The 26984-nt window shown below is 33.3% G+C and overlaps 1 protein-coding gene across 2 annotated transcripts; it reads right to left on the bottom strand.

The window, feature by feature from the left end:
• Positions 1-242: 242 nt before the first annotated feature.
• UPP1 (uridine phosphorylase 1) lies at positions 243-26984 on the bottom strand. Of its 2 annotated transcripts, XM_074283589.1 has the most exons (9): positions 26760-26876; positions 21664-21728; positions 16389-16501; positions 12938-13055; positions 10712-10870; positions 6988-7102; positions 4117-4326; positions 3875-4021; positions 243-524 (listed from the first exon to the last, which is right to left on the bottom strand). In XM_074283589.1, the coding sequence occupies exons 4-9, from the start codon at positions 13013-13015 to the stop codon at positions 382-384; spliced, it is 852 nt and encodes a 283-aa protein (XP_074139690.1). In that variant the 5' UTR covers positions 13016-13055; positions 16389-16501; positions 21664-21728; positions 26760-26876; the 3' UTR covers positions 243-381. The 2 variants fall into 2 exon arrangements, with proteins under 2 accessions (XP_074139690.1, XP_074139689.1); XM_074283588.1 differs by lacking the exon at positions 16389-16501 and having other exon boundaries at positions 26760-26984.

Here is a 26984-nt window from a genome sequence, read left to right as displayed (position 1 = left end):
CTACTAGCCTAATGAAGATATTGGAACCAGCAGGTGAGTAACTATCTCTTGCCAGAGTAACCTAAGATTTGTCTGATGCCCATGGCACCATCTAGTGACTACAGTAAGAATATTTAAATGAATTTTCATGTCCTTTGGGAAATTTAACAAATAGAGATCTTTGATGAGCCAGTATTCTTCTCCTAGAAAAAAAAAAAATATATAGCATCCTCCTAATTTTCACATAAGGACCATAATAGTGATAGATAAGAACAAGTTATCTTTATTTTATATTTTTGGTTTATAAAATTTAGAAAGAATAAAAAAAAACCAACTGAGATTCATTATTTTCATTTCAAACAATCAGAGTATTTTCTTACAAATTTAAAAACAACAAGATTTTCATGCTTTTCTTTCCAATCGTTTCTTGATAAAATATCCTACTAACTTCTGTGGTCTCCTTTGATATTCGACAAGTACTTCATGGGAGCTGCTAATCTGATCTTCAATGAGCCGATTTAGAAGGGTAACACACACAACAGCAGCTGCAAAAGGAAAAAAAAAAAGAACACATTAAATCAAAAGATTGTTGTCCTTTAAAATGAAGTAAAGTAACATGTATGAGAACTATTATCTACTTTGTTACCAAATGGCACCAAAATTATCAGGAAAATTAGACAATCATTCAATTAGGACTTAGAAAGAACCATGGCAATAAATATAGGATAAATCAAGAGTGTATGTGTAAGAAGATGCCTGGGAGATAAAGAGATGATGCCAGAAGTCTACTTTCTCCTCCTTCCTTTATATTCTGTTATTTTCTCCTTTTCTCGCTTTCCTTAGTAGAGTCTATTGTATTTCCAGAAATATGAAATAACTAAATATCAAATATTGAAAACTGAACAGTTTTAGGAGATACTATTTTTAACACAAATATTTTCATGTTCTCTTCTAAATGTAATAAATAGTAATAAATACATTTTCTTTTTAATTTTCATCCTTAGAATCTTATGGTATTTTCAGAGCTAAAAGGAAGGAACCTTGGAAATTATCTAGTTTACTCCCTAACACTCACAAAGAACAAGATATAAAAAGTAAAAGGAAAACAAATATATAGTACTTATTAAAAAAAGAAAAAATCTTGTGAGCGCCTGAAAAATCAATCATGTGCTTTAAGTGCCATGATATTCTTGAGCTATTTCTTTAGTCTGAAAAAGAATAATTTGAACCTTGAATAGTCTCTTCTCTCAGCCCTTATCATAATTCTATCAATAATATTAATATATAAGTAGAGATTTTTCAGTAGTGCTTTTCAAAACTCTCAACTAAATGAAGATTTCCTGAAAATTATCTTCCTCTATCATATTCCCTAGGGAGAGGAAACAGTAGGAGGAAGAAAGCAATCAAGGCACCACTAATGAGTACATATGAAAGAAGATATCACTCTTAAATGGTCAGTGTTGCAAAAAGCAAAAAACATCCATTTAAAACTGGAGTTTTTAATCATTTTTATGTCATGGCCCCTTCCTTTGGCAGTGTATTATTGAAGCTTGAGAACCCTTTCTCTGAATAATGTTTTTAAGTTAATAAAATGCATAGGATTATAATAAAAATAATTATATTGAATGTAGTCACCCAAAAAATTTTAAGAAAATTCAGACCTCAGATTAAGAACTCCCTGATTTAAACCAACTGCCTATTTGCTCAATTCACTTCCTGTGTATTATATTTTTTAAAACGGTAAGGTAAATACAAAAGAAAAAAAATGTATCTAGAATACTCACAATAAGTCTTCCTGATATTAGAAATAATAAATTCTACTTGTAACAGTGCTAAAGAGGAATGTATAAATCTTCATTTACTAAAATTTCTTGTTTAAGGAATTCATCAAAATTTAAAAAATCATTTTAACAAGGAGCAAGCATAAAGTGTTGATAGGAATTTAGAGTTTCTTTGCCACCATTTCATCCCTGCTACCACAACCAACTTAACAGCCTTGATCTCCCATTTAAACTCCAAAAATCTTTAAGAAGCAGAACTTTCCAAGGCCAAAACATACAGCTAGAGGGAGATAGATATTCCTGAACATAGGAATTTACCTTCACTTAAAGTCTTAGGTTGATGGCAGAACAGTCAATACAATCATTTTACAATAATTTGCTTCTCACTGGTAGACATTAACGAAATGCCAGATCAACTCCATCTATCCACATTGTAATAAATGTATAGATGGGTGCTACTATGAAAAGGAGCTTTCAACTCAAAGTAAAATAATTACTCTGGAAGTAAAGTTAAGAGGTTTATTTATAGTGATCTAAGGTTGGTGAAAACTGTTCATACTTCAGCTGCTGATACTTTTACAGAGGAAATGATATACGCTTCCCTATGCTGGGAAAGAATTACAATGCCAGGATTTCTGTTCCTTTGCTGTAATTCACTCTCAGTGTTTTATTTGTAGTATAGCATATTCTTACAGTATTCTATTATATCATTTAAATTTTTTAATAGAAAGTTATTGTTTTTCCCTCAAACTATTTGAAAATGTTTTAAGCCTTCAGGTAAATATTTTTCAAGTGGAACCCATCTCTTGTCATTATAATGGTAAATCAGTAGGAAAATGAAATTCACTTTATCAAAATCTACTTTATAGTAAAGGTTACTCAAACACAGCTATTCCATTAACCAAAGAATACTCTTATGGTACAAAATAAAATTGAAACAACTTGGCTTAAAGGCATTTTCCCATTTTGATATGCAAAAGAAATGAAAAAAAAGTTTATTTATTATTGCTTTTTTGAAATGTAAGACCCTCAAACTCCTGATTTTTCTAGTGCTTTAGAAACTGGATGACTGCTTCCAAAGGACTCCAATGGAACTCTGTACAGAGCCCATAATGAAGTCCAGATTTGACAGCACAAAAACAGAGAGAATTTAAAAGATGCAGAGATAGGAGAGACTATAGAGACAGACCATCTCTCTGATTTCACAGATGAAAGAACTAATACTGGGAAAGGTAAAGTTATTTATTCAAAAGTCATACAAGCTAAGTGGTAGGGCTGGGACACCAAAGCCCCTTATTTCAATTTCAGTGGGATCTTGTATTCTATACCTCACTCCTTAATTTCATATCAAAACAAAGTTTTTAGTGGCCACTAGGTGGCAAAACAGATAGAGCACTGGTCCTGAGATTAGGAAAACCGGAGTTCAAATATAATCTCCAACACTTGCTGTGTGAACTTTGGCAAATCACTTAAAACCTGCTGCCTCAGTTTCCTCAAATGAATGATGGAAATAAAAGTATGACCTTAAGAAAACCATCTTATGCTTATAGACCTCATTTTCCTCATCCAGAACATAAAAAAAATTTGGATCAAATAATCTGAATGGTTCACTATTATTAAAATTCCATGGGTCTATAATTCTATGAAATTCAATCATTCAAAGAGTATAATCAGCATTACTCAGAAAACTGCAAGATTTTCTGGTACAAAACAAATCTGATCAGAATTATTTTAGATTCATAAATGCAAGATACTACACTAGAGTCACATATAAATATTACCAAATATTCAGATTAAAACAAAAAAACTACCTCTCTCAAGTATTTGCTTTTGTAGACTAGTCCTGCCATATTTTTGTTCAATGAACTTTTATGAACTAAGAGTGTAATTGCCATGTATTAAATCCTTGTTATGAGAAAATGAACTGACATCCAAATAATCAACTTACAAATGTGTTTAAAAACACAAACAGTTCATCGGGTCTCCCATAAGGGATTTACCCACATTTGACTCATTTTAAATTTTGTATCCAGATGCTTTGCATTTTTGTCTTATGCTGGTTTCTCACATCTAACTGGAAAAGTTCCAGGTGGGTACCAAGAACAGAAACATACCTTTGATACCGCTAGCACCACACATGGCTGCAAAGATAGAAGATTCCATCTCAATGTTTCTTATTCCAGCATTATAAGCTGCCTGTAAATACTCCTGCTTATCCTTGTCAGTATATGAGCAGAAAGCACCATCCAATCGAGCTTGACCTAGGAAGTATATTAAGGATTAATGAGCCATTTGATATATGTATATATATTGTTTTCTAATTTATTTAGATTCATTTAGCAAATGGTCATCTTACCTTCATAGAAGTCTAAAGTACACATTGTATTTCCTATGACGGTATTAAATTCATTCAGCTCTTTGGCACATGCCATTAATTCCTGATTCAGGTCATCACTGAGTTCTGTATTTCGCACTATCCGTTTCCCCAAAACAATCTGTTCAAATTGAGGTTGGAAGCAAGAATCTGTAGCTTTTTTGGTTAGTACTACTGAGCCAGGCTCTAGACCTAAAAGAAAGGTGTATATTTGATAAATACAGCATGATTTCCCCATCAAGAACATCTGCACAAATACACCCTTCACATGCAAAGACAAAGAAGAACATACACTGTGTTATTTCAAAGTATACTACTCTGTAATGTCCCTTCCACAAGTGTTGCCTCTCTATCCACAGTAGAAAAAAACTGATGGAGTAGGTTTCCAGCCTACTAACAGCTAGGAAGAGATTAGGCCCACTTTAAAGTTACTAAGGAATCTTCATGTTACCAATAAAATGCAAAATACTAGCTCTGACTTCTTTAGATATATTGAATTATTATTTATTTACTGACACATCAGTGAAGTTAACAGTGCAGCAGAGGAAGTTAGAGTGGGCTATTATATATTAATAGTTTCTAAAGTGCTTTATTGAAATGTGGAGAAATTGAATAAAACCATATACTATGATTTTAAAGGAAATATCTCTGTAGGAGGGAAAAAAGTAAGCTTTGATACTAAGGAAAGTTGTATAAATAGAAATCCTCAATTTACATAATTCTGACTAATTCTATCTTAAAGATTCCACTATCTTAAAATTTCTTGCTCCTCACCTGCTAGAACATTCAGATGAAATAAACCTCAAAAAAATTATCCTACTGGAACAAACTTGCTCTTTGCTATCTCTTGAGACACCAAGGTTAACTTATTCAAAGTTAACATTCTCTCTCCAAATAATCTTTTGTTCTCATTTCCCATCTCTTAATGGAGCTTTTTTCAAAGCTTAATTTTTATTCTATCTTCCTACAGGAAATCATTCTTAATACATACCTTCCATTAATAGTGACCTTCCCTTAAATTTCTTAGTATATATTTTATAATTACTTATTGGGGATGGTATTTTCAAAAGAAAGTGGTTTTAATTTTTTTTTCCTCCATATCCCTAGAGGCTAGCACAGTATCTGACATTTTATAGATATTTAATAAATGCTTGTTAAATGGATCTGATAGCTAAAGCTTTCCCTATGATCAATAATATACACAACAAATTTGATCAGGATACTCTTAACCACTTATCCTTCTCTAGGTCAATTTTCCCTTTTTGAAAGTAATGAGATTGGATTAGATAACTTCGGTGATTCCTAACACTTGTCATCTTTTTTAAAGCTAACTTTATATGTTTCTATGAGTTTATGAAATATAATTCAATAAAACCAGGTAATCTGGAAAGTAAACCATCTGTCACAGCTTGTACATCGTAGATGTTTATTATTATTTTTGAATGAAAACCTCTCTCAATCATATTTAAAAAATGTATTTGAAATATAACCTAGTTGAAATGTTTAATTATCCATTAATCTGTGGTCTTGAAATTCTATCCTTAAGGATTGAAGTATCAGAAAGGAAAACCCAGGATCACATTTAACTTAGCTCTTCCCAGTTCTCCATAATAGAAAACTGAAAAAAAAATGCAATTTAAACTAGACAATGTGGTAAATTCCTACTCAAAAGTAAAGAAAAAAGTTTTTTTATGATTACAATACATATAGAAATATATTTCTGAAATGCAAATAATCCAAAGTGTTTTCTTTTGTCTTTCCTTAACCCACAAAAACAGAAAGCCAAATACCATTATGCAAATGCTTTAAGTGTTATAAAGTTCAACTCTGGGGCTTACTTTACCCTGTAAGTGACATCAGTTCTGCTTTAAATTTTGTAAGAAGTTTCAAGTAGAAAAAATCCAATTCAACACAGTTCTCTATTCCAGCTACTTCGGGATGTTCATCTTTACTTGCCTTTATAATAAAACATCTTTTTATCCTAACTCACATTTAAGAATATATTCAGTATGAATGGAACTAAATTTTTATTAAATGATACAGGCTATACATCATTACTAAACCTAAGACAAAAAAATAGCTATAAATATTTTAGTAATAAACTTAAATATTAGATTTATACAATAACCTTACACCTCCTTGGACTTACATTTTACAGATAGTATGTTGATGAATATTGAATCATCTTAATTCACATATTGAAATCTACTTATGATAGGCTCAATTTCAGACAGATTTTGCTCAAATTTGGGGAATTTGAAAAGCACAAGTCATTCAAAACCAAAGAAAATGCTAATTGAAACACTTTGAAAGGCAATTCATAGAAATGCAAATATCACATTGACTCTAACTTAATTAAATAAACAATATAACCAACCATTTGGAGAGACTTAAAAACAAATCTGTATAGAGAACTTTGTGACATCTTTTTAAAAGCCTAGGGAAATTAAGTACCCTGTTCCCACTTGGAGCTTGTTGACTATGTTTAACTAATGAATGAGCTGAGTCTGGCTGGTCTTAACTGGCCCTAAAAAGTTCTCAGAAACAGAGCCAGTCATAATATCTGACTTCTTTCCAAAGGGGAAGGCTTCCATATATGAACAAGTGTCCTCCTACAATATGATGCTGCTAAAAGTGAAGCCTTATTGCCACATATAAGAGAAACTTTAAAAAGAGGTGCTTCCATTAACAATAAAAAATGTTTGGCCATGATCCAAGACAGACTTCCAAATACTAAATTTTACACCATTCTAGGAGATTTAACAGTACAAATAAATAATTCTTTGCTGTGGCCATGTCTCATTATATTTGAACCAAGCTGATAAAAAAATCAAGTATATTTAGAGAAGATACCTATTCCACCACATGTGCCAATGCGAATCATGACAACATCAGAACATCTGGCATGATACAGTAATTTGATGAGTTCATGTAACATGATTCCAATGGAAGGAACTCCCATGCCATGCTGGAAAAAAAATTAAATACATATAAAATCAGAACATATTATCTTGAAAAGAATTTCAAACTGTACACATGTTTAAATACAATTTTTACCTCAGAATTCAAAATTCTTTATCCTATCATAAATTAAGTTCAATAGTCTTTGCTTTTGCAGGTTCTTAAACATTATCTCTAGTCTATTAGTTAAAAGTCTACTTCAATGGTGACTGCCATTATAACATATAATATAACATAAAAATAAATGTTATAATCCAACTACAATTGTTAACAAACAACCCTACACACAGCAGCCCCATGTCACTATGATTTTATAGTTCTGTTTTCTCCTCCTGCCTGCTATCATTTCTAATGACGCTGACAGAATAGGTCCCTGTTATTTCTTATTTTGCTTCTTTATTCTATATGTAACCATCAGCTTTCCTTAGGGAGTCAAATTCTTTAGATTTTATGTCAGTCTGAAACTCTTACTCCTTTAGAGGCTTTTAGACACTTTGCAGTTTGGAAGTGGAAGTTAAGTCTGAATTATATGTAGGACATGTTATTATATAAATACATTAGAATCCCAGATTCAGAACTGGAAGAGACCTTAGAAGTCAGTGAGTTCAACCTGGGTTTAAAAATCTGTTATAGAGAAACTGAAACACAAAGTAATGAGCACAACGTCTATCAGCAAAGCTTTATTGTTGTTATTTAGCTGTATCCAACTGCCCATGACCCTGTGGCCATACTGTCCATGTGGTTTCATTGGCAAAGATAGTGAAATGGTTTGTCATTTTCTTCTCCAGCTCATTTTACAGAAAAGTAAACTGAGGTAAGTGGAGATCACATGATTTGCCAAGGGTCACAAAGTGAGTGTCTGGAGCCAAATTTGAAGTTGGGTCTTTCTGATCCCAGGCCCGGCACTCTAACTACTGAACTATGTAGCTGCCCATTAGCAAAAATACCAATAACCAATAAATAGGACCCAAGGTTTCTCAGGAGCTAGAAAGGGATCTAACAATTCCTGCAGAGAAGAAAAACTACATATTCTTGGGCAACCAGGGGCCTTAAAGTCTAGTCTGGTTGACACTTTTCAAGGGGGAGAGGGGGGGGCATACTATTGATTCCTAATTGATTACTGAACAAGTTATTCTATGTGACTGTGATGGAATGAAATGTTATAAGAAATGAAGAGCTCAGTAATCTTTCAAAAACATGGTAAGACTTTCATGAAATAATAAAGAACAAAACGAGGGAACCAAAAGAACCTGGTATAATAGTAAAAACCATGTTACTTTAAGAATGACCGAATGAATAAGTTATTTTAACTATTAAAAACACCCAAATTTAATAAAGAAGACCATATGAAGGAAGACATTATCTGCATCTGTAGAGGGCCACAGATAGTGGGGGAACTCTGGGCGAGGTATAAGACCTGCTGACAATGTCTGGTTTGACTCTTATCTCCCCTTGGGGGTCTCAGCTTTCCAGACAAGTCAAACGGGGGAAGGGGTGTGACAACCTGTGTTTTACTTGAAGCAAGGGATACATTTACAAATCAATAGCAGGGGGCTTATAGTTAGCACTTGGGCAGTGTGCTGTGGTGATGTAAGAGTACTAAGGTTTTGGGGGGCTGAGAGGACTTGAAATAATCAGACTCCATCTTTGATCATCCTAGAAGGTCTCCGGCCTTCTACACTCTTTCACTAAGAGTGGTTCGAGGTCCTCCAGAGAGCTAATCTGGACGGTATCTTTTGGCAGCCTAGTGTGGGGGTTCTAGAAAGCACACTACATGCATCCATAGAAATAACTAATAAATAGAAGTATATGTAAAATAATTTTATACCTATTTAATGATATGATAGCCATGGGGAATAGCAAAGAGCAGGGAAAGTGAAGAAATTTACATATATTTACTATACACTTAAAAGGATTATCAAGTTGTACATAATAAGATAAGCACTTTCAGGTATAATCATCCTTCTTATTTATACTATGTTATGGAATTTATTCCATAATTTTTTTTAAAATGAGCTGGAAAAGAAAATGGCAAATCACTTCAGTATCTTTACCAAGAAAACCCCAAAATGGATTCATAAAGTCAGACATAACTGAAACAACTTAACAACAAATCTCATTTTATCCTCACAACATTGTAAATCCTATTATTATATCCATTTTACAGTTGAAGAAACTGAAGCCAAAAAGAGTTAAATGTCTTACTCAAGCCCAACTAGGTTTTGAATTCAAATCTTACTAACTCTAGGCTGCTGATTAAGCAAATATTCAATGAACATTTTTAAAAAGAAAAAAAAAAAACAGTTTATTTTAGAAAAGGGGCATGTTGTTTTTCCTTGTGGTTTTTAAAGTGTACATGAAGAAACCATATCAAGATGGCTTAGCTAGCAACACATACCATAGGAAGCTTGCAGCTAAGTTTTAGTTCAGAGAACGCAACTTCACATATTAAGTAACTAATATGTAGTATTAATACATAACAAATTGACTAATAATTAATAAATATGATGCAAAATAAAGTGGGATATCAATTTTCAATTCCCCTCATTTTATAGATGAGGAATCTGAGGTCTACAGTTTAGTGTCTGAGACAACATTTGAATCCAAGTACCAACACTATCCACTACAACCATGCTGCCTCTATGATACTTTAATATTATCTAGACATTAATCAAAAAGTAAGGACTAGGAGAGACCTCTTCCTTTTAAAAAATTCAAATTTCAAAATGACCATTTGATAGTCTTAGTTATTTGTAATAATACAGTAAAATTCCAAATAAAATGACTCAGAATTAGATGAGGAATTATGGCATCAGGATTCTGTCACTAATAATACTCATATGATACTGAGTAAATCTCTTCTTTTCTATATCTCAGTTTCCACATCTGTCAACTAGAAAGGTATGACATTTATTGGTAATACTGTCTTTATTGAGGTAATATACACAGAACAATTTAAATATTTGTATATTGAAGTGATTTGCAATTTAAATACTTCCAACACTCCAGATCCTAAATCCCACTAATGTGGATCCCTTAGGGATGTAGATTATACCACACCAAAATTAAATTATATTCCAGATTCTCCAATTTTCTAATTCTCCCCCAATCTACCATACAGCCCCACTCACCCAAAACAGTTGGAGCCTTCTCATTGGGAACTTAACACTAATTTACTTTACAATCAGCCTTTCAAATTAAGTAACTCTAGGGAGTAAAGAATTCCAAAGGGGGAAATTTTGAAATTCCTAACCCCAATAGCATCCCAAGCATCTCATTTCCAATTCAATGAATACCTAAGAGAATACTTTGAAATTCCCAACCCTAATAGCACCCCTACCACCTCATTTCCAAATCAATAAATAACCTAAAGGGAATACTGTGAAATTCTCAACTCCAGTAGCATCTTTTTCATTCCCAGTTAAATGAATAACCAAAATGGGAAAAACTTGGAAATTGCCAACCACAATAACATACCCCCTCCCCCTCTCCTCCCCTCCCCACCCTTGTCTATCAGATTTCCCCCCCCCCCCCCATTTCTATAATTTAGGAAAAGGCATGATTGTGTCTTGCAGGAAAAATGTTCATCAAATTAATTGACAAATATTGTACTTACACTAACTGATAACACAGGCCCAATCTTATACATGGCATAACGGTCAGTTCCTTCACAAATGTTAGGATGGTCTGTGCCAGGTGGTGCAAGTCCCAACTCTTCACCTATATAGCTAATGAAAGCTTTCATCCGAACAGGACTTCCTCCAACACAAACAAACTAACAAGAAGATCATATAACAACATATAAATATCAAATGATTCACATAATTAACATATTTTATTTTTTTGCCAAATTTAGGTTGTAGCCCTAAAATAAGAGTTATTTTGAAAAGAAAGTACACATATACATGGATGTGGAGATATTGAAAAATAACAAAGCCCTCAGAAAAGTTTTAAACAAAAGAGATGGGGAAGAGAGGAATGAAGCCTACAGTTAAAGAATATGAAATATAAAATATTCAGATATTTTGCAACATATCAAGTACTACAAAAATTTTAATATCTTGAATATTTCACTTTAAGTAAAAAATATTTTGTTGAAATTGCTTTCTTTTCCTACAGGAGCATGTGCAATGTTTGTAGGGAAGTCTTCTTCCTTTGTAGTTAACACAGAAAAATATTTTTTTGTTTTTTTTTTAAAGCAAAGGTGATATGGACATACTGTTGTATTATTTTAATTTTTTAAATTTTAATTTAATTGTTTTATTTTATTTTAAACATACACATACATAAACATTGTAAACAATAAAGCAGCTTAGTCACATGTACAACTTTTACATGGTCTACCTAATCTATTCATATTCAATGTCACCTCATTTAAATTACAAAAAACTATGTAATTGTTCTAGAAAAGATAAAATTCATTTGGAAGAAAAAAAGATCAAGAATATCAAACGAATTAATGAAAAAATGTAAAGAAAGGAAGCTTAGTCATACCATATTGCACAATACACCATATCATACTGTACAATATACAGTATTTTAATAAATTTGTATATGACAAAGATTTAAAGCTTCTGAGATTAAAAAAATACACTGGTTAAAAAAATGTTGGAAAACTAAAAAGTAATCTTGCAAAATTGGGAACAGACCAGTATCTTATACCATTTACCAAGAAAATATTCAAAATGGATACACAACATAGATATAAAGGAAGATATAAGAAAATTAGAAAATCATTCTACATTATTTATTAAACTTAAGGATAAGAAGAACTATTTATGAATAAAGAGATAGAGAGTACTGTCGGATGCAAAATGGGTAGTTTTGGTTACGTTAAATTAAAAAGGGTTTGGTACAAATAAAACAAACTGTGGCCAAGATTAGAAGGAAAAAAGGAGATTAGGGGGAGGTGGAAATTTTATAGATAGTTTCTCAGATAAAGGCCTCATATCTCAAATAAACAGAGAACTTTGTTAAATTTATAAGAATATAAGTCATTTCCCCTATTGGTAAATAGGAGGATATGAATAGGGAATTTTTCAAAGAAATTAAAATTTTATAGTCATATAAAAGTGTCCAAATCATGGACTGAGAAATGCAAATTAAAACAACTCTGAGATATCATTTCATGCATAATCAGAATAATTAAGAAGACACAAAGGAAAATGAAAAATATTAGAGAGGGTGTGGAAAAATTGGGACATTCATACCCTGTTGGTGGAACTGTGAACAGATCCATCCATTTTGGAGAAGAACCTTGAATTATGCCCACAGAGTTACAAAACTGTATACCCTTTGCCCCAGCAATACCACAATTAGATATGTTTCCCAAGGTGATGAGGAAAAAAATGAAAAGAACCTATATGTTCTAAAATATTTATAGCAGATCTTTGTGGTACTAAAGAAAAGAATTTGAGAGGATGTCCCATCAATTGAGAAATGGCTAAACAAGTTGTGGCATATGATTATGATGGAATACTACTATGCTATAAGAAATGATGAGTTGGTTGATTTTAGAAAAACATGGAAAGATTTGCATGAAATGATGAAGAGTGAAAAAAGAGTACAAGCAAGAAAATGTGTACAGTAACAGCAATATTGTTTGAAGAAAAACTATGAATGACTAAGTTATTGGGAATATTATTTAAATCAACTGCAAAGGACTCATGTAGATGCTATCCACCTTCAGAGAAAGAATATGTATGTGTGAGAGAGAAAGAGAGACAGTGAGATCATGGTCTTCCTTAGTTCAGGATAGCAGGAAAGGAGACAGTTCAGAACTGAAATATAACAAAAAAATAAAGAAAATTAAAAGAAAAAATAATTTAATGCATATATTTACCTTTACATCTCCAAACATGGCCTGTAAGTCATGAGTTTTAGTCCCAAGATTAAAATGGTAAAGAATATCTTCTTTCATTTCTGAGATATTTGGGTTTGAAAGGTGAATTAAATGTTCACTGTTATAAAAGAAAAATACAGAGCAAAAGATTTTATTCTTAAATGCACATACATCTTTCAGAGAAGAGGCCATCTGAAGTTACTAAGCTATCAAAAGAAAGACCAGAAAATAAGGATAATAATCAATACCAACAACCAGTTATAAGGTTTGGTGAAGATGAAGGGTGCACCTGAGATACAACCTAAAAAAGAGGGTACAAACCTAATATAGTAAGTTTAATTTGCAGGGTCTGGGTTTGAGTGCTGAGCATTAGATTTAGGGAGTTTTTCTAGGCTCAATGAACTACTAAAATTATCCAAGAATTGGTCCAACAAGAAGCATGCATTTATCTCATTGGTATATTAAATGGAATTGGAGGGAGAAGAGAAGTTGAATTTAGATAATTGAACTAATTAATTCATAGGCAACAACTCAACATGGAAAAGACAATAATACTAGCCCAATTATTGCTATTGTGATCTCCGTGTGGAATAGTGAGAAGGCGGCTGAATTTGGAATGGAAAGGAGAAAAGGAGGAGAGGAAGGAGAGTTGGGGAGAAAGGGAGAAGATAAGAAAGGGAAAGAGAGAAGAGAGGTGAGGGCAGAACACACATTTATTAATTACTCTAAGGTCTGGGAACTAAAATAAAAATATAAGCAAAAAAACAAGTCAGTAAAATCTCAGTACTAACCCTAGTTCCCTGGCCCTTCATCAAAAATGATGGCGTTGAACAAGTAATTCTCCAAAGTTCTTCCAGCTCATTATGGATATATTCAAGCATTGAGACAGAAAAGCAGGGGAGGAGAAAAGTTAAGATAGTAAAAGAATCATCAAGGGAGAGAAAAGGAGGCCCCAAAAAAAGGAAAAGAAAAAGGAAGGGAGGGAGGGAAGGAAAGAGGAATGAAAGGAGAAAAGCAGAAACAAAGAACAAAAGAAAGAAGGAAAGAAAGAGGAAAAAAGAAAAAAGGAAAAGGAAAAAACAAAGAAACAAAAAGAAAAGGAGAAAGGAAAAAAGAAAGAGAGAAGGAGGGAGAGAGAGAAAAAGAGGAAGGAAGGAAGGAAGGAAGGAAGGAAGGAAGGAAGGAAGGAAGGAAGGAAGGAAGGAAGGAAGGAAGGAAGGAAGGAAGGGAGGGAGGGAGGGAGGGAGGAAGGAAGGAAGGAAGGAAGGAAGGAAGGAAGGAAGGAAGGAAGGAAGGAAGGAAGGAAGGAAGGAAGGAAGGAAGGAAGGAGGGAACAAGCATAAAATTTCAAGAAAAAATAAAAATGAGAGGCATGGAACAAGAATTAGTTCTATACTTTTAATAATCACTCACAATTAGGTTATATTTAAGCTTTGCAAAACATTTTCCTTATAACATTGAAGAGGATTAATGGATACATTATCTTCATTTAGACACTAAAGGAAACAGATACAATTTGAGCCCATCAAAGAACAAAAGAGCATCTCAGAATGGGTCCAACACAGGTCTCCAGTCTCAAACTGAGGCATTCTACATTAATAGTCATCTTAATTAAAATGCTGAAAATGTCTCTCTAGGAAAAGCCTGATGTTTGTTTAAAAACAAATACTTTTGTTCTTAAATGGGGTGGTCAGGAAGGGATATAAATTAAAAGGAAATGAAGACTTCCTCTGGGTCCTAAAATCAGAGAATTTCAGAGTTTTAAAGAGACTTCAGGGATCATCTACTTCGGCACTCTCATTTTAGGAGTGAAACAGACAAAAGAAAGGTTAAAGGGATTTCCCTAAAACTTCTCAAATCCTACTCAGAATGTACTCCCATTATTTACCCACAGCCTCTCTCCTTAAACAATGTTGAACACCTACCCAGGTAAATCCTCTGGCACCTTTGAATTTCACTTAAATTCATTTCAAAAAACTTTTGCTGAATGTCTCCAAATAAATTATAGTCAACAATTAAAGAGTTCAAAGTATAAGCTGCTTGCTAAACAATAAAGAAAAGCACTAATTAGTTTAAGATAGTGAACTTATTATTTAAATAGCACTTTAACATGAGAAAGACAAATGGAATGAAGGAACCCTCAAGATGAAAAACCAAAAATATATGTCAAAACCAAGATTAAATTTACAAGCTTGAAACTAATCTGGACATTTACCAGACTACATTAATTTATGTTTTGAGTCTAGACTTCTAATAATATTCTTTCTTCAGATCATGTCATACATTTGACAAATTTTAATAACTTAGGTCCTTATTAGCAGAGGTATCATTTAACTTCTCTGGGCCTCGGCTTACTCATCAAGAGAATGAAGGAGTTGGATGAGATTATCTCTTTAAGATTTCGCCTAGATGTTCCTACAATAAATATGATTGTGCCTTTTTTTAAAAGGGCCTACAAGCCTCCTAATGGTGTTGTCCTTCAGTCATTTCAGTGGTGTGTCACTGTGATACCATTTGGGATTTTCTTGGTGAAGATACCGGAGGTGTTTTGCCACATTTACTTTGCAAAACTTCTCAGTGAGATTTACTAAATAGTGAAATAAATTTCTGAGGGACATTTCTACAAAGGATTATTCTATTTTTGCTGCCTCTGTCAACAGCAAACTCCTTAAGTCAGCTTCACGTACTTCAACTTCAATCATTGCCAGGCTACAAAAGTACCTACCCCTCTGCTTATCACCTTCCTCACACTCAAGTAAGAAAAAAAGTATTAAAAAAGTGAGGATTTCTGCTGATGAAACATGGGAACCCATGTTTGGAGAAAAGCAGATATGCCTCTTACTTTTTCATTCATGGGGAGTAGACTTTATGCATCAATGACTACCTATCCAAGGATGCAGGATGTCTTGGGATGCCCTCTTTTACTTTGATCATAAGAAAGGAAATTGGGAGTGGAATCATCTTCCCTCCTTCCTAAAATAGTCTCCTTCCTTAACTATGTTGTCCTAGTTGTTCTTATATTTGTGGCCTCAGAGTAGACAGTAGATTTGGATTGATAAGGGATCTGAATACAAAATCCTAGTTCCTACATTTAACCAAGTTATCATGGATAAGCCTGAGTTCTGGTTTTCTTGTCTGCAAAATGGATATTAATATTCATATACATAAACTACTTGTTTACTAATTAGAAGTTAAGGAATGCACTTTGTAAGTCCTAAAAAATATCTGATCTCAGTTTCAACTATCACTACCACTTAAATTACTTCAAAATCTGTATCTCCCTTCCTGATGTCTCCTTAGCAGCAATTCTTTATTTCATCTAGTTATCTATTTGTAAATTTCTACCCTCATATTCTTTTAATTGCTGTTTCAAACATCCAAAATGACAATTACTATTTACAACATTCCCCCAAAGATAAGTTATATTTGCAGTCATGATGCTTCTCCACACCTCGTCTTTGGTTCAATCTCCAACTCCCAGAAGAATTGCTCTTCTGTCTCAATTTATCCATCATTCAGATCAAAAACTGTGTCCTCCATCAAGCTTCCCTGCTAACCCCAGTCCTAAAAAAAAAATAGCTCTATTTCATTCCTGCAGAACTTGCCTATTTTTTAAAGTACATATCCTATCTCCCACAAATCTGTAAGTCCTTTAAGATAGGGATCATGCTTTCTATCTTTCTGTCTCTCCAGAGGGTATATAATGACCTTTCTATATATCAGAGAGTGCATGAAAATGGGATTGGATTTAGGATTCTATTAGCAGAGGGAACTTTCAGAGGAGAAAATTCCCTCTACCAAAAAAATAACAGCTCTTTCTCTAAAAATTATAATCTTAACACCAATATATTTGGAATGAAAAATGTCATTTGTATCCAGAGAGAACTATGGAGGCTGAATGTGAATCGAAGTTTAGTATTTCCACCTTTGTTTGCATATGTGCTTTTTCTTTCTCCTATTTTATTTTCCTTTTTGTCTGATTTTTCTTGCCCAACAAACATGACAAATATGGAAATATGTTTAAAAGACTTGCATTTGTTTAACATCTATATCAGATTGCTTGCTGTCTTGGGGAAGGGAGGAAATAAGGGAAGGAAGGCAAAAATTTTGTAACATAAAAATCTTTTAAAAATAAATGTTGAAAACTATCTGTGTATTTGGAAAAATAAAATACTATTGAGAAAAAAGAAATGAATAAATAAAAATAAAAATTATATTCTTAGATAGCTGCCTACAATTCTAACAGTTTCAGTGACTTTACCTCAAAAGTATTCCTAGGCCAGCTAGCTCATAGTAGGCAATAATAAAATATTTATGGTTGATGCTGCTAGAAAACCTGTAAGGTCTTTACTAATTTACCAATATAATTGAGTCTCATGTCTCTAAGATTATACTATCCCAATAAAATACAAAAAAGAATAAACACCTTCTCAGAGAACCTTCCAGATTATGATTCTCTCTCACCATAAGACTGACTTATTTTTTTAATTATTCAATTGCTGACAAAGTATTAAGAGTGCATTGTTTAGTGTTTATCTAGACCCTACAACGTCAGAAATCAGTAAGATTTGGAAAGTTCAGAGAAATTGGGTCTGAGCCAGCTTGATTATTAGAATGAATGCCAGAGGTGATGGTATGCAGAGAGAAGGGATAGAGATGGGGATGGCACAATAAAATTGGAAAAACTTTTTTTCCCTGTTTCCATAATTATTAATCTTCCTATTATTCAAATATCCTGTCCCCCCTCCCAGTCTTCTATCTTATGATCAAAATAGAAGATGCTCAAGGCACTCTTAGATAAGTCATTGATGAAAAAGGTCACATGGGCTTTTTCTTCTCCCAGCACATGTTCCCAAGGATTCAGTCCCTCATTCCATCAACATGAAGCTTTACTTTCAGACCAGTTTTTCTTCTTATGGCTATCTACTTGTGGCACTAAAATTAATTCTGAGAATGACTTAATTCATGTAAAATGAGTTCAAAGTTAATATTGTAAATATTTCATATCTCTGAGAGATATGAAAGAAACATCATAAAGAACAAATAGTTTTGTTACAATTGTGAGATATAGTTTTATGACTAAGTGTGTTAAATTCAGCATAAGTTCAGTACAATGAAATTTAAGTCAATTATAGCAGCTGCCTGCAAAAATGAAAAATGTGTAGCTCAAATATCCATGCCAAACATATTTTCAGAAAGATGCCCCAAATTAATCCAAGCCAATCCAACAAATATTTAATAAGTTTATATATTTCAGAGTAAAGTGAACAGAACCAAAACCAATAATTTTGTATGATGATCAATTGTGACTTAGCTATTCCCAAGACAATCCCAAAGGACTCATGATGAAAAATGCTATCTGCCTCCAGAGAAAGAACTGATAGCTTCCGAATACAGATCAAAGAATGCCACTTTTCACTTTCTTATTTTTTATTCCACTTTTTTCCCCACAAAATGACTAATAGGGAAATATGTTTTATGTGATTGAACATTATAACCTGTATCAGAATGCTTACTGTATCAGGGAAGGGGAAAGATGAAGAGATAGAATTTTTAACTAAAAACAATGCTAAAAACTTGTTTTTATACATAATTGAGGAAAAAACTAAAATATTTTTAAAAGAATATATATATATACATATATATACATACATATACATGTATATTTCAAGCACATGCTAAGTCAGTAATGATATAAAAATAAAACCAAAATCAGTCTTTGTTCTCATAAAGTTTATATTCTACTGGGGAGACAACATAAGTAGATAATTAATAGTGATCATTCATTTGATAAGGGAGAGAAAGAATACCAATAACTAAAGGGATCACAGATCATGCCAGTAAGAGGTAGCATAAAGTGAAGAAAACCAGAAAGTAATTCTGAGAAGCAGAGGTAAGGAGAAAAGTTATTCCAGAGAAAAAGAATAAACTGCAAGATACAGAAACAGGAAGGCCAAATTCAGAGTATAATATAAGTCAGTATGGATAGAGCACAGAATGTGTGAAAGAGAGGAATTTGCAATAAGCCTAAAATGGTAGACTGGAGCCTGAAAGGCTTTAAAAACCAAGTCAAGGAATTAATTATTCTATTATATTTTAAAGGTGATAAGGAACTATTGAAGGTTGTCAAGTAGAAGTATAACACAGACTTATCCTTTAGAAAGATTATTTGAGCAGCTACATGAAGAATGAATGGAAGGAAGAGACTAAAAATATAGCCTAATTCAAAGATTTTTGTATTAGTCCAGAAAAGAGATGAGGAAGGCTAGATGTAAGTATAAAGAAGTGCTCAAAGGTCCTGAAGCTAAAATTGAAAAGACAGCAACTGATTGAATGTAAATTGACTAATTCATAAAATGTCAAAACAGTAGCTTTTTCTTTTTTTCTGAAGAAAAATTAATAGAAATATACAAAGTAAAAAAGACACAGAAGCTAAATTCACAGAGTATTGTAATTGTGATGACCAATCGTGACCCCAGAGAAGAAATGAGGAAATACATCTTCCTCCTTTGGGTAGAAAATTAGTAGACTATGTAGTAAAAAGACAGGGGACCAACAACAGGCATAGAGTAGTCCATAAATTGTCAGATAGCATCACTGTGTCACTTAGTTTGGTTTTTCTCTGCCACAGTGGAGAATTTTGAGTATGACTGTGAATGTGTGAGTGTGTGCACATCTATGTGTGTAAGTGAGTGCAAATACCCACATGTACACACAAGAGGACAACAAAGGAGGTTACTTAAATCATTTCTATTCAGAAATGTCTATGTACCAAAAAATTATTTTAAAAACAAAAAAAAAATAAATGAAAAATTAATATAACATATGATGAAATGTGATCATCAAAATGTAAGACTGACTAAAAAGGTAATTAGAAAAAAGGTTAAATACTAACTGAACAATTATGCATATTTGTATATATAATCACTTACAAAATCAGAGGAGGTCAGAGGAAAGGATAGACTAAATGTCTATAATTTTTTCCCCAGTTTTGGCATTCTATGGCCTTTATCCAGTTTAAATCTAAGACTCTCATTAATCATAAACACTATACATTCCAACATTAGTTTAACAACAAATTCAAAATATTGCCATGAATTTCATATCACAATTTTTCATCTTTGGATTAGAAAATCAACTCTCATATATATATATTATATACATATACAGTATACATATATAATATACATAGATAGTGTGTATGTGTATATATATATACATAGTGTGTATGTATGTGTATATATATCACATATATATATATTATATATACATACATATATGTTATATATAACATATATATTATATATAATACACACTTATATATATATATAATACACACATATATATTATATATATAATACACACACTTATATATATAATACACACACACCTATATATATATATATATATACATATATATTATATATATAATACACACACTTATATATATAATACACACACACCTATATATATATATATATATATATATATATATATATATATAAATATATATATATATATATTTATATATATATATATATATCAAGGACAGATCAAAAGACCATAGATTCAGAACAGTGAATAATCACAAACATCATCTAGTTTAATTTCCTCATTTTACAGATGAAGAAATTGTGAAACCTGGAGAGAGTAAAAACCTTCCTCAAAGTCACATGGCTAATAATTAGTGGAAAAGTCAGACCTAGAATCCCAGTCTTTCTGCCCTATATATTATCCATATACTATAGGGCAGATTACAAAACAAGTACAGACACGTGATTCAGGGACATTAATTTAATACCCATGAACTTGAATGATAAAAGATAAAAACGAAAGTAGTCATGATCCTTGTTTTTATCCTATAGAAAAGAAAGTAAATAACTGATAAATGACATTGACTCAGCAGCATAATCAGAAGAGAAGAAATGAAAATTTTCTAACTTTCGTTTCTTTCCCTGGGTTGCAATAACCCAACAAAGGAAAAGGAAACAAAACTGTAGGATGAAAGAACTGTAATAATGTAGTTTAAATAAAGAAAAAAACTCAAATTTCAGAACCAGACAGGCAAATTACCTAGGAAGAAAATAATTTTTAAATTATGATTTATTTGACAAGAAATATAAAAGAATGCTGAGGGGCCAACCCCAAAGATGCCCTACTGCACTCTATTAATAGCTAAAACTCAAACATGAGAAATAATGATAAGCTACTTGTTGGGAACATGATTATCAGTGTTGGCATTTAATGAATTGTCATCCTGCCAAGTGATGAAGGAGCAGAAAGGAATAAACTAGAAAATTACACTGTAACATACAAGTATGAAAACTCATCTTTAAAACAGGTAGTAATCCTATCTTAAGTCCTAGTAAAACTTGGAAGTCTGAAGAAAATTACTGAAAAGTCAAGAAGCCAGAGTTAGGTTTACATATGTAATTAATTATTTGGGTTTCTAAGAGAGTCTAGGGACTAGACCTGTGATTTCACTGATATATGGAAATTTAATTGAGGAAAATGCTTCTTTAATTGAAACAGTTTTAAAAATTAGTTGCATAGAACACTCATTGAAACAATAAGGGTCAAAGATGAGACTTCAGTCCTGTTTTTCCTGGATCTAAAGTCAGTTCTTTATAAGCTAGCCCACATTGAATCTGCTGATTTTCATGATAAATGAGGTAGCTAACATAACATAAAAAGTATGCAAAAGGACATTCAATTTGAGATCTTACTCTGAAGTCTGAAGATTTTCAGGTTTCTTTTCCTGAGTTGCCATATTTTAGCTTCAAGCTGGATCCTAAAGAGGGAAAAAAACCCAACAACATTAAAGTAGAATCATGGATTTACTTAAATATTCAATCAATCTACAAATATTAAATAAAGAGCTTGCATTAACTAAGAGTTTACAGTGAGTTAGGCTCAGTAGTAAGAGAAGAGGATTAAACAAACAAACAAACAAAAATCAGTCCCTAGCCTCAAGTAGAGGGAGAGATGGAAGTAATGAGATCCTATAGCAAGGATTTTCAGAGTTCCAAATTCCATTTCAAGATTAAATCAGATGGGCAAACAGCATGACACACACCATGATGGATAGGTATAAAATCTCACCCACAAAGCAACTCTGAATAAGATCAGTTAGAGCAGGTAAATCGGAAGAGAATTTACAAAAGAAAGAATGCATCCATTAGCATAGTCATTTACACAGAAGTCCAGGAAACAGACCTTCACCATCACCAAAGAAAATTAGTTAAATCAATACAACCAAACTTAATTATGGGATAAAGAAAAGACATGACTTTCTGGAATTTCTCAAAGTTCTAACACTTTTCTTTTATCCTTTTAAAGTGGTCAGGAGTCAAGAGGTACCGAAGGATCCATTTAGTAAGGGTCAGAGGGATCAAACAGAAAGGCAAAGGAAATGCTTTACAAATTTAGGACAAAATAAGGTCAGTAATGTTCTCCCAAAATATCACTTTCAACAGTACACAAATAAGGCCTATTAACAAACATTTAAGAAGAAATGTGACAATTTTGTACAGAGACTACATAAGTGACCACTACACATAAAAATTTTAAGTCCTCAAATATACACACTTATTGAGAGGTCTTTAATATTGAACAACAACTATACATTTTTCATAAACATATTTTAATATTTGGTCGAGTTTTTGATCTTCTGAATATTGGTGCTCACAAGATATGTGAGATTGTAGAGAGGTTATATCAATAAATGGTTGTCTTACAAAACCAAAGAGATTATTAAATTTAATCAGTAAAGGGGGAAATGAAAAATTAATTAACTATGTAAAGAACTATGATGCTTGCCAAATTCAAAGACAAACTAAAAAGAACATTACAAAGAAATAATATCATGTATACTATTAATTGTATATGCATATATACTCTAAATATTACTTATAGCATAAGCATTAACAATATAATGATGGGGGCAGGAGAGAAATGGATTAGATTATCTCTAAAGCCTATCCCAGCTTGGATATTCTGTGATCTTTAATAACCAAGATCACAAACCACTTTTTTCATCCTGTGCAATCTTTATCCACATATTCCAATAAAAATTCCACTGGAACAAGCAGGCCTTCCACTACATGATGTGTATACTATTTAAATATATGAAGTATCTATGAGCTATTCCCTTAAATATCCTACTATATGATTGCTCCATCTCCTTTTCTGGTTATACAGTTTTTTGATGAGATATTTTGGGGTACTTTGTATGATATTCCATTACTATTTATTTCTTCAACATCTTTTGGTTGAACTGCAACCCTTTTCATAAGCATTTCAAATATTAATAAAAATATGGCCCAATTCTTATTGGAAAAACTTCTCTACATGACTCTTTCCCAATAATTTCTATCAGAACCATGATTCACCCCAACAGAAATAAATCAAGTTTTTTACAAGAGAACAAAAAATATGGTTCTGCCTCAATTGTCCTGAATATTATAACCACTTTCCCCAGTGTAGTTATAGACAGTCAGGCTATCACTGATGGATAGATGAAGAAGGAGAGGAAAAAGGAAGAAATGAAGGGAGAGAAAGATTGAATTTAGGATGATGGGAAAAGAAAAGAAATCACATATTGCCAGAGTTTGGTACTCAGACTGGGTGGGGAGCCAACTATGAGATTTAGTTTAAATTAAAAAAAAAAAAAAAAAAAAAAGTTTCCTGGCCATTTTGAAAAGAATACATGGTGGTGAATATACCACCATGCTTCTGATTATACATAGAGTCTTTAGTGGCTTGGGACATGGGAAGGGAAAGATGGAAGAACCAGGTTTCAGAGAGGATGAATTTTTCATTAAATCTTTGTATGCAGAGGTAGAAGTACAATGCTGTTATATATCAGAACAGGCTTGGAAAGGCTTGCCCAAGGGCATGCTATTATAACAATCATAGCTTAATAGACATTTATATAGTACTCTAAAATTTACATACAACTTTACTCAGATGATTTCATTTGACCTTCATAACATCCCTGTAAGGTAGGTCCTATAAATATTAATATACACATTTTACAGATGAGGAAACTGAGGAGAAGAGGTTTCGGTTGGTCATGGAAATACCATCAGTGCCAGAAACGATTCAAATACTAACTCTTACCACAACACTGTAGAATAGCAGAGCTAGATTCAAATTCAGGTCTCTGACTTCAGACCCACAGTTGTTTCCTCAAAAATAATGATACACCAAAAATATTAACCATCAGGAGCAAGGACTATCCAGAAATTAAATGAGAAAAAGGTATGTGCTACCACAATAAAAGTCCATGCATGTTGAATCATATTCAAGTCAGGCAACCATGATGCATGAGATGAAGCAGCAGATGAGAAGCAATATTAACAGCTAAAATTTACAAAGCACTTTACATGTTATGTTATTTGATCCCTACAAAATTCTGAGAAGTAGAACTAATAATACCCTCAATACAGATGAGGAAACTTAAGTCAAAGATTATGTGACTTACTCAGGTTTCTGAAGTAAGATTTAAAACTTGGGTCTTCCTGACTCTAAGTCCAATACTCTAACCGTTCTGCCACTTAGTTGTCTTTAAGCAATGAGGAAACATACATGAGGAAAAAAAAAAAAAAAACTAAACAAATAAATCAAAAAAAAATCTATGTCAGCTGAGTCAGGCTATAGTAAGTAGGTCTCATCTAGCTGCAAAGGCTTTGAGTACAAACAATGTTAAAGAATGTGTCTGCCATCAGCAGGTCCACCCAACCCTAGCTAACACATTATCAGGAAGTTCACTAGCAGATGCAAAAATTTGGGGTGGTTTTGAATACTCATGGGTGGCAGGAAACTTTATAAAATAATGAAAAATATTGCACAAGTAGAATTTAAAAGACTTAACTAATTTGATATAGGGAAGGAGGGAGAAGAAAGAGTAAAGAATGACTCTGAAATTAGGAGTATGGATAACTGGATGGATGGCAGTACTCTCCAGGGAAGAGTAGATTGGGGGAAGAGCAGGTTTAGGTAAGAAAATAGTAAAGTTATCTAGATATGTTGAGCTTGAGATGATTTTGGCTCTAGGTAAATTTACAGTGGAGAATATATATTAGTATCCTAAGATAATAAAAGAATCATTAGTGTCTTAATCATATGGGAAAGGTCCCTTATAAACATTTACAGAAAGACATGATCAAGAATTATACAATATAGGAGAATGTGTGCTGAGGGAACACCTACACTTGACTTCCTTACAAGAGCCATTCCAGAATTCAAAGAACATTTAGATAATGAGTACTTCCTCCACCCCATCCCTGGAAAATCTCAGCACTTTGTGACAGGACTTCAATTAATTTTAACATGCTGGCATCAAAAAGCTGTCAGGATTTTGCTCTATCAATAGTTATTATTACTATTGCTACCATCCATATGCACTCCCCTCTCACCTCTTAGGAATTCCCAATCTCCTTCAAGCCACCCCCCAGAGGCTAACAAATTCCTAGACAGAAATCCAGGGCTACTAATAACTCTCCCAATCACCATCACAATAGGTATATGCATAAGAGAAATGTATGTAAAAGGGATACCTATATCCATGCACGTTTTCTTTTTCCACAAAAAAATGTAAACTTCTGAAGATCAGGGACCATTTTGTCTTCCTACACCCAACTGCTAGCAAAGTGTTTGCCATGTAACAGATATTCAATAAATGTTTACTAATTGGGGAAAATTAGTTTTTGCTACAAGTATTTTGCTTCGAGGGATTATGAAATTTGCATATATATTATCTCTAGTACAAAACACCCTGAGTACTTGGGGCTAAAAACCAATCTTTCTCATCCCCATTCGATATTCCCTAAAGGAAATGCATTTCAAAGGAAAGCAAGAATTCCATCCCCTACTTTCCGGGACTCCCGACTATAACGAAATCTCGTTTGACAGCAGGTAGAGTCAATGTGTTGCTACATTTCTGCTCAGAAGTCTTAAACCCATGTTACCCAATTCTTCAGAAATGAGTCAAGTGGCTTAGAAACTACGTGAAAGGAAATTCCATTGACTCAGGTGTAGGGAGCTGTATACAAATAAATCCCTCTTTAGTAGCTTACTACCTGTACAGCATTTGGCAAAACACAACATTCTGGCACTTTGGTTTGGAGGAGAATTGGACCTGCTGGCCTCTGAGGTTTTATCCAACTTTAGATCTATGATCCCATGAGCTGTGTGCAGCAATACTTAAAATGAGGATAATAACTATCAATGAGGTTAACAGAAGAAAGTGCTACTAAATATCAAATACATAAACTTAAGTTTTTTTGATGGGGAAGTTCCCTTCCTTCAAATCTCTTCGGTGGTTGGGTTCCTTTCCCGGAGAGTTGGGTCAAGTCAACAAGCATACATTAAACAATATGAAGTGCCAGATACCGTGCTAAGTACCGAGGATATAAGAAGCAAAAACAGTACCAGATCCCGGAGCCTTACATTGGGGTAGATAGAATACATGAAAATCAGGTGCATGCTAGATATATGTAAAAAAAAAAAAAAAAAAAAAAAAAAAAAATTAGAGGCAGTGGGAGCAGGGGTAAAAATTGGGAGTGGTGGGACGGAGAGGGAAAGGTTTCCTGCACAGGATGGGTGGAATGTGACCAGAATCTTCAAAGAAACCAAGAAGTTGTGTAAAGGAGGGTGAACATAGGGTTCAGACAACGCAAAGGCACGGGTATAGGATATGTAACATAGTAGTTGAGGAAAAGCAAAAAAAAAAAAAGGGATACAGAGCGTCGACTTCCCCCGCTTCCTAAGTCCCCAGGGGTCCCAAGGAGTTTCCATTTCTCTGGGCAGCCCGACTCACCTGGTGACACTAAGCGCTAACGCGGGGCGCACCTGAGCTGCGCTGGGATGCCTGCGAGCCGGTGGGTTGCGGACCTGGGGAGCGCTGGGCAATAAAGAGTACCGGGAATGTTCTCACAAGCGGGACTGCCCGGTCTGCGCAGATAAAGCCTCCCCACGCCCTCGGGGATGATTGAATCACACACTGGACGCGCCCCGATCTCAGCAAGTGGCCAAAGGGAAGCCC

This window comes from Sminthopsis crassicaudata, chromosome 1, assembly GCF_048593235.1.
Source record: "Sminthopsis crassicaudata isolate SCR6 chromosome 1, ASM4859323v1, whole genome shotgun sequence".
Taxonomy (NCBI): domain Eukaryota; kingdom Metazoa; phylum Chordata; class Mammalia; order Dasyuromorphia; family Dasyuridae; genus Sminthopsis; species Sminthopsis crassicaudata.
Note: the sequence above shows the minus strand (reverse complement) of the source record. Positions and strands in the feature narration are given on the sequence as shown.

What these genes read in the sequence shown, in the direction of transcription:
- UPP1 (XM_074283588.1), bottom strand. Translation starts at nt 21,707, where the DNA reads ATGGCAACTCAGGAAAAGAAACCTGAAAATCTTCAGACTTCAGA. An exon ending in TGGCACATGTGGTGGAATAG is followed by an intron (nt 4,327 to 6,987) that starts GTATCTTCTCTA and finishes CCTTTCTTTTAG; the next exon opens with GTCTAGAGCCTGGCTCAGTA. An exon ending in TACTTTAGACTTCTATGAAG is followed by an intron (nt 4,022 to 4,116) that starts GTAAGATGACCA and finishes TATACTTCCTAG; the next exon opens with GTCAAGCTCGATTGGATGGT.